This window comes from Colletotrichum karsti, assembly GCF_011947395.1.
Source record: "Colletotrichum karsti strain CkLH20 chromosome Unknown Scaffold37, whole genome shotgun sequence".
In the NCBI taxonomy this organism is placed as follows: Eukaryota; Fungi; Ascomycota; class Sordariomycetes; order Glomerellales; family Glomerellaceae; genus Colletotrichum; species Colletotrichum karsti.
In genome coordinates, this window is record NW_024065937.1 from 255,428 (window position 1) to 264,012 (window position 8,585).

At 56.8% G+C, this 8,585-nt stretch overlaps 2 protein-coding genes across 2 annotated transcripts; one reads left to right on the forward strand and one right to left on the reverse strand.

Annotated features, from left to right (window-relative positions):
* Window positions 1-732: 732 nt before the first annotated feature.
* CkaCkLH20_10007 (uncharacterized protein) lies at window positions 733-2,372 on the reverse strand (the record flags this gene model as incomplete). The annotated part of the gene is made up of 2 exons (XM_038892722.1): window positions 733-1,697; window positions 1,781-2,372. 2 exons carry the CDS (start codon window positions 2,370-2,372, stop codon window positions 733-735), a joined length of 1,557 nt encoding a protein of 518 aa, XP_038741971.1.
* A 1,972-nt stretch (window positions 2,373-4,344) lies between these two features.
* CkaCkLH20_10008 (uncharacterized protein) lies at window positions 4,345-7,960 on the forward strand (the record flags this gene model as incomplete). The annotated part of the gene is made up of 2 exons (XM_038892723.1): window positions 4,345-7,720; window positions 7,773-7,960. The coding sequence occupies 2 exons, from the start codon at window positions 4,345-4,347 to the stop codon at window positions 7,958-7,960; spliced, it is 3,564 nt and encodes a 1,187-aa protein (XP_038741972.1).
* Window positions 7,961-8,585: the final 625 nt, after the last annotated feature.

Below are 8,585 nucleotides of genomic sequence, written 5' to 3' on the forward strand. Positions count from 1 at the left end.
AGGCGAGGACTCGCGAGATGTGCCCGGAGGCGCGAGTGACTGGTATGAAGCTGCTGTGTGTGTCGTGTGTGTCATGTTGTAGTATGTAGCAGTAAGGACGACTCTGGGCAATACATAATGCCGGTCGATCCTCGTCGTGAAGCGCACTTGAGCTTCGTGTTGGAGATGCCAACGTGGTTTGTTGGTGGTGAGTGGGAAAGAGCGACCCGGGAGCTTGATGGAAATTTTCAGAATGGAATTTGGGTGGAGGTGCATGATTATGTAAGACAAGATTCCACTGTGGAACACTTTTCGGCAGGTGGCCGATGGAGAGCTGCCAGTTGGCGCCACAGCTGGCACCATCTGGGATTCAAGCCGTGTTAGTCTGGAAGCTGGGATATCCTTGAAACAAGGAGCACATGATTAGCACCTTGATCGCCGGAAGGGATCATGGAAGCAGGGCGACGGTCCAGATATATCATCTCACGGGGAGTTATCACAATGATTCTGACAATGGATAGATCATATTCCCATGAAATAAGTCTGCATCAATAAACAGCCGTGATATGCCGAATTTCACTGCTCATGAGCATTACCTCAGTGACATAAGTAGCAGGTCGCCAATACCGTGAACCTACGCTTCTAGTTTGTGACCAGCAAACAGAATGCCGGTGGGCAAGTGGATAGGAAAATCAGGTATACCCAAACTCCCAAGCAAATCAAATCATACATCTTCGCCATCCGTCTCGTGTCTCAGATGAGTCCGGCCCGGGCAGCCTCGCCGGCGCCGTCCTCGACGAGCTCGTCCATGCGTCTCTTGCCCTTACCGAGGCCACCCTCACCGACACCCATTCTCCGTGCAACGTATCTCTGAGCGACGACACCAACGGCGAGGCCTAGCAGCTCCTCGATCCACTCCGCAACCCACTCGCGGGGGTCGACGCCACCGCCCTCGACGATCTCGCGAATCTCGTCGGGAATCGACTGGTTCGATGAGATATCCTGACCGTCCTCACCACTGGCGGGAGTGAGCGGGTTGGAAGCATCCAACCACTGGATCCACTTGGCCGGGATCGACTGGCTGATGGCCGAGAACTCGATGTCGTGGACGGGGTCCAGGCAGAAGACGGCGAAGCAAACCATCTCGTCCGTCTCGTCCTGTTCAGCCACCGCCGAAGCCTCCTTCTCCTTCTCAACGGCCGAAGTGCGGGCGAACAGAGCAGAGTCGGAAGTGGTGCCTACAGCCTGGATGGCCAGGAACAGGTCGGAGCTGCGCACCGGGTTCTCCTCGCTCAGTCCCTCCGTGGCGCGGATCTTGGCCTGCTCCAGACCACCATGGGCGGCAAAGTACTCGCTGGCGTAGCCCTCGGCGCCAGCGCGGCAGAGCTTGGTGCCCTCGGTGAGTCCCTTAATCATACCAAGGTCTCGCGGAGAGTCGGCCTGCCTCCACCAGGGGCCATCTTTCCAGCCCGCCCCTCCGTCGTTGGAGTACCTCCTGCTCGTGTTCTCCTGGCCACGCTGGATGACCATCAACTCGCCGCCCTCGACCTGGGACATGACGCGCGAGAAGGTGCCGTAGATCAAGGGGTCGAGGGAGGGGTATCCGACCATGTCGTGGGTGATGTGAATGAGCAGGCGTTCGTGGGAGCTGATCGGCGGAGCGAGGGTGTGGAGGATGTTTGTGAAGGTCGGGAGTGCTTGCTGGCGGAGGTTGTCCCCTGCAGATATGTTGTTAGTTAACACGATTCACGCAACATTGGCCACGTCTTGTCGCGTCATCAGCTGGCTTCGTGTAGCTTACCGAGTGCTCTCAAACCACCAACGTTTCCTCGAACCTGCTCCGCCCACTTCTTGGCCTCCTCGTTCTTCTGGATCTCCTTGACAGCGGCCTCGGCCTGCTTCATAGCAGCAGATGCGGTAGAGAAGACGCTTCCCCACCAGCCACCCCCGGCAGCGGGAGCGGCGGCGGCAGCAGCTGAAGTGGAGGCAGCAGAAGGTTGCTCGGCGGGCTTCCTCTCGGTCTCTTGAAGGTCGGAGCTGGTGGCGCTCGGGGTGAAGCTCGCGCGGAGGGATCTGGCGCTGTCGGTGGACTTGCGAGGGGCAGCAGCCTTGTCGTCGGTGGTGGGTGTCGCTGAGCGTCGAGGAGGGGCCTTGGCGGCGGTCTCCTTGATACGGGGCGTGTGCGGGCGGGAAGGCTGCTCGAGGTCCTTTTCGAGCTCTGCGAGAATGTCCTGGTCGGCCATTGCCTTGGAAGCAGCGGTAGTAGGCTTGGCGGCCTTCTTCTCGAGGGACTTCTTGGGGGCGGCAGCAGCAGCAGCATTGCCGCCAATGCCCTCGAAGAGGTCGTCGATGTCGTCGCCAGCGGCGGGAGCTTTGGTCTTCTTGGAGGCCATGGTGGTGGTTGTTGATGTTGTGGATGGGAGATGCAATGTTGCGGGGCAGACGTCACAAGCTGCTCGGGCTAAGGTAATAGGTAGGCAGGCAGGTACCGCCTTAGGTAAAGGCGGCTCGAGCCTGGAGTAGCTCTCTCAAGGGATGGATGCTCGGGAAGCTGAGTCAGGGGCCGTCAGGAAAGGAAACGGATTGAAACATATGCATAGAGAAACAATACTGGTTGTGAAAGAAACTCCGACGATCTGGCCGTAATGTATGGGCTATTGGGTACACAGTGATTATTTCCGTCTCAACGCAGTGGTATCACGATGAACGTCGTTGTTCATGAAGCACAGCACTGAAGCACCGCTGAACAGTGGACTGAGGCACGTCCATCTGGCAGCTGGAGACGTGCATCATCAGGGACCGTGGACCGTGGACATGCATTGGGTGGAGTCGGATCACGCTATTCCGGATTCGGGAGACTGCATTTCTTGGGATTTCCATTGGCTCGTCTAGCGGGCGTTGTCTTCAGCGGACATCTTGCCTGGTTTTCTCTGCCAGATGGGATTTACAGCGGATGGGAGGTACTGAGATGAGGAACTTACAGTGAGCTGGAAATCTCAGGCCGAGCACACAGGAACCGAATCACCTCCAGCTGACTTCTCATCTCTTCATGGGAAACGGCATGAACCCACCTCAAGATACATCGTCAGAAGATACAGTACTGTCCTTATAAAAATAATGATTTTTATTTAATACCTGCCTTCTAAGTCATCGCACTCACCTGAGGAATAAAGCTGCTCTAGGGCGCACGCGGGCAGGTCAGGAGGAGAAAGATACGTACCTCTGCCCCTGTACCCACCTCACTTCTATTACCGTTTTTTGAATGGTCCAGCCGTGGCTTGCTCGGATTCACAACGTCCAATAAGACAGCGGGACGGAAGTGGCAGGCAATGGTGCCAGCTGCAGCCAGGGTCCGGGCTATTGGCAGATTCGGATTTGCTCAGTGCAGCAAGCAGAGCAGAGCAGCAGGCCAGGCCAAACAGCGTGAGCACACACGGCCGCCTCACCTCAGAAGGCTGCCATGCCATGCCATACCTTCCCGTACCTTGCTCACACTGCAGCTGCGTAAGGACTGAGTGGCAGCAAAAAACATCGCCAGCAACAAGAAAAGGGCAATTCGTCCTCCTTTTTGCGGCCTTGATATTCCCCATCGCCAATCTTGTCGGCCTCTCAAAAATCTAATCGAGGTCTTCTTCGTCTCGATAAGTCTCTTTGAAAGGCGCTCGTTTTTACCCCAGCTTCCTACACGGAGCGCATTCCAAGCCCGACTTATTTTTCTCTCTTCCTTGTCCCTTTTTTTCTCCGAATTACCTTACCTACTGGCTCAGCCAAAACAGGTCCTGAACACCACCTTTCTCTCACCTGAGAATTCAAGCACACTAAGCTACCTCATCGCGTTACAGCGGACACCAGAGCTCAGCCAGTCAGTTGCAAATTCGAGGTACCTGCCGCGAGGTACCTTGTCTTGCCTCCTGCCAACAACACAGCCGGGCCACAAGTCAAACCACATCACCACTTGCACCGTCAATCCTGGTTTTGCCCATATTTTTCACTCTCGCCGCCGTCCCTTACACCAACGGCAGGAGTCCTTCACACTTACTGTCGACATCGTCTCGACCTTGAAAGATACTTGCTCGACTGTCTGGATGGTTTCTTCCTACCTTCCGGCTTCTCCTTGCGGCGCCCCTTGATCACGCCGTCTACATACCAATTCTTCGTCAGCCAGCTTTCTCCGTCTTATTTCAAGTCTACCTGGGCCTGGACCCCCCGGCACCTCATCACCAACACTTTCTCCGTTCACTTGAATCCCTTCACTTGGATATGGAGCAGCGCTCTCGTGGAGGACGTGGAGGACGCAGAAAAACACTTCCTTCTTCCAGCTTTCAGTCAGACACAAGTGTCGGCGCCGACTCGACTTCCACCATCATGACGCGCTCTCCCCCAGCACCGGCTTCACGCACTCCTCAGACGGCGCCTCCCAATCGCCGCGCTTCCAAGCCAGCCCCCATGAACAATCCTTTCACCAACGTCCGCTCATCTCCCAGCGCCGCTGCTGCTGGCCCCGGCAAGGCTATTAGAAAGAAGTCTCGCTCCGGTGGCTTCGAAGGCGCCGCGGATGAGGATGACGAGACCTATCGCAAAGGCCCTCACACATTGCGGAAGCGTACCAAGATCGACTACTCGGCCGCAGACTTTGAGGATGAGCTGCCCGAGATTGCGATCCCGGCACCCCGCACCGCAACTCGCAAAAGAAGAGCAGACAGCGAAGTGGCCGATGATGATTACTTCACCCCTCTCTCTCAGAAGCGACGTGCTACTTCCAGAGATTTTTCCGTCGCCAGTCTCCCCGCTGCTCGTCGCCGGACCCCGGCTCGGAAGAATATCGTCGAACAACAGCAGTCCTTCTACTCTCAGCCATCAGACGAGGATATCGTCAAAGACACCATCGAGGTCGTTGGCGACTCTTCTGACCTGGTGAGCTCTGATGATGCCTCGGAGCATGAAGAGGACGAGCACGACATTTCCGGCCGTCTATCTTTGCCTGAAAAACATGATCATCACTCTTCGCCCACTCAACGGAAGACAAAAGGCATCAATCGCCTTATCTCACCCGTCGAACAAAATGCCATCGAACAACAACACGAGGAGCAGTCTTTTCACGCTCAGCACGTCTCTGCCGCCGCCGCCGCCGCTGCCGAGCACATGGACTCCGGCCCGGTAATTGCTCACCCTCAGCCCATCCGAGTCAACCACGTCTCCATTTTCAACGACACTGCTCCAGCCCAAGAACCCCGGCCAATCCCAACACACCGCGAAGACCTCGTGGAGGATTTTTCATTTCAGCCAAAGCGAGAAGCCAGCTCCCCCGTTCGCCCAACGGCCACCGCTCTTCACCAGGCGGTCGAGCCGGAAACGGCAGAGGCGGCCACCGGACAACAAGTGGTTCTCGGCTCACAGGAAAACTCCGCACCGGCCGTCGTTGCTGACAATTCCGACACCACTGCCGCCGCTCCTATCATAACTCTCAATGAGGTTGCTATTATCGCACAGTCTCCGGAGCAGATTTCAGACTCTATTACCGAACCCGTCATTAACGGCGAAGCTGTCAATGGCCATGTTGACGCCACAGAAAATAAACCCTCGCCTAGAGAGCAGCCTCCAAGCCCGGAACCTGCAGCCGAGGCCGACCAGGTTAAGGCTCATGAGTCTTTCACCTCTCAACCAGAGGAGGCTCTTCCGGTTCAGGATCAGATGGACGTCGATGCGCCCGAGAAAACAGTCACTGAGATGCAAAAAGACACTCCCGTTGAACAGCCGGACGCCGCTCATTCTCCCGAGGAGGCACCCAAGGAACCCGAGATCAAGGAGCCAGAGGAGAAGAAGCCACAATACCCGTGGTCTTATTTGACGCCATACATCTCTGGCGAGTTTGTGACGCATTCTACATTCCCCGTCACAGTCGAAGCCCCTGCACCGACCTCGAATCCCGACGGATTGGATGCCAACGGCGAGACTGAAAACGCCGAGGAGAACGCAGAAGTTGCCGACGCAAATGTCGACGGCCCGCAGGCTGATGGCGAGGGCGATGAAGACGGCAACGCCGACGCCGATGGGGAGGTTGAGGACGTCAACGCCGAGGACGCCAATCGTGTCACCGGCCAGGAAGAGGAGCACCACCCCGATAGCCAGGCCCAGCAATTATCTCAAGAATCGCGATACAATTCTGAGGTTCCCACACCGGCGCTCACTCCTCGCCAAGGGTCGCCCGCTCTGCCATCGACTGCGATTACCGGTACCAACACTCCATCTCTCGCAGGACCAAGGCAGCGCCTTAGAAAGCAGTACCCGTACAAGAAAGTTAGGGACCCTTCCGAGTATATGGAATTCCTGAAAGACACCAAGAAGCTTTCCTACGAAGAATTGTGGGATCTACTGGCCGAAGCCAACGACGCCCTCCTCACCTGGCAGGAGGAATACAAGGAGTGCACTAAGATCGTCGACGACCAGGAGAATGCCCAACGTCGCCAAATTCAAGATGCCGCCTTTGAAAAGAAGACCTCAGACCTCAATGCTTTCAACAAGGTGGAATCGTACATCGAGAAGGACTTTGACGTCCAGGGCTACCGTGCCACAATTAAGGAGAAGGATGCTGGCGTTCTGGAGCAACGCTGGCAAGATAGAGTCATGGCTAGCGTCTATGGCTTCGAGTACGACCCTCATCCTAACAAGATTGGCAACCAGGACCCCGACACCCAAAAGGATGGCGGTGGGGAGGGTCGTCAACTTCGAAGCCAGCCGCAGGCCAGTGCAAAAGCTGCAGAAGGCGACGGTGTCATCGTCTCCGGCAAGAGAGCCCGCAACCCTCCAAAGCCGTTTGAGGGCGTGGTACAGGAAGACCGCTCCGCGACTCCTGGAGGGAACAAGCCTGGCCCTAAGAGGCGGGGAAGGGCGGCTGCCGCTGACAGATTCTCCACCTCTTTCACGCAAGACGAGCCGGAGGCCGAGCCGGAGCCGCAAACCATTTCTCCAGCCAAGCCCGGACGCAAGAGAGGCCCAAGAGGGAAGAGAGTCGTTATCGAGTCCGAACCTAATACTCCCGCACCTGAACAAGACGCCATCGCACCTCCTCCCCCCGAGCCGGAGCCGCAAGAGCCTCCCAAGCGCAAGCGCGGCAGGCAACCTAAGGCAAAGCCTGTCGACGAACCGGCGCCCGAGCCGGAGGAGAGAACACCAAAGCGGGGCCGCGCCGCGAAGAGACAGTCCAACGGCCATGTGCCCCCTCCGGAGACAACCGACGAATCTCGCCCGACTTCCTCGTCTTCAAACGCCACCATCTCGGACGACGGGTCTACCTACGGTCTTCGCCAGAACAAGCGACAGCGCAACTGGCGTGAGGAGGCCGACGTCGACGAGGAGGCCGTGGAGGCCATGCAGCCTCAGAAGCGCCCTCGCATCAGACTCAACCGCAAGCAGAGCACGGCCGACCCGACCCCCCAGAAGAGCGTGTCGGAGCGCATCCTGGCGGATATCAACGACTTCCAATCCGCACCTACCCCGGAAGTCTCGTCGCTGTTCGTCACTTTCAAGCTCATCGGCAAGGACCAGTGGAGTGTCAAGGGCGCCGCGACGCCTCGCCAGACATCGACCGACGAGAGCGAATACAACCTTTCGACTCCCAAGCCCATGCCCGTGTCTGCTCCCGCATCCGCCAAGTCATCCGCTCCCCCGAGCCAGGCTGGCGGCGAAGAGAAGGACTACTCTACCATGACCAAGTCCGAGAAGATGTCAGCCTCCATGAAGAGTAAGTCAATACACATTTCATTTGATCCACGAACATGGCTAACACACCGCAGAGCGCTGGCTCAACGGAAGCATGCAAGGCGCCGTCAATAAGAGAAAGGCCACCCTTGCCGCCAAAAAGGCTGCCGCCGCCGCCGCCGAGGCTCAACAGGTCCAGCAGGCTCAGGTCGCGCAGCAAAAGACGATGCAATTCCAACACCACACCGGCATCCTCCCCATGCCGCCGAACCACGGCCAGTAAACGAATCCTACGAACACACACACACACGAGATCATCCCGCAGAGAGACGGGACAAGCATCTTCTTCCCCAAAGTGAACCGCCAAGAGGCAGCAGCCGCGACGCACTACTATGAACAACATTACCAGCATCTTGCTTTCCAAAGCATCGAATTTTTTCTCGTCCTCCTCTGCCATCAGCATTTTATATACCTCTTTTTCGCTTGACGACTCTCGCATCCGGATGGCGTGGGTCGGGGGCCGGGCATACGAACACGGGACCTGCATCAATCACGCCACACACACACACACACACACACGAACGATCTAATTTTTCCTTCTTTCTTTTCTCCGTGGTCGAAGTACCCGGGCGGAGGGTGGCGTGCGTGTTCTCTCAGATTCAAGCATGGGAAAGCGAGGGCATCCAAAAATTTTTCTTTACTGTTTTGACGTTGGAAATGAGGAGAAAAAAAAGTGTGTATTGGGTTTTTTTATTTTCTTGCATTGCGGGCGGTCGGCCCCACATACTACTCGCGGAGGAGGAGGCATCGTCGCATTCTTCATCGTTTGTTCTTTTCCAATCTGACCCTCTTCTTCACTTCGGAATCTACGACGACGGTTCAAACGTGTACGCGCCTCGATTCGGGCG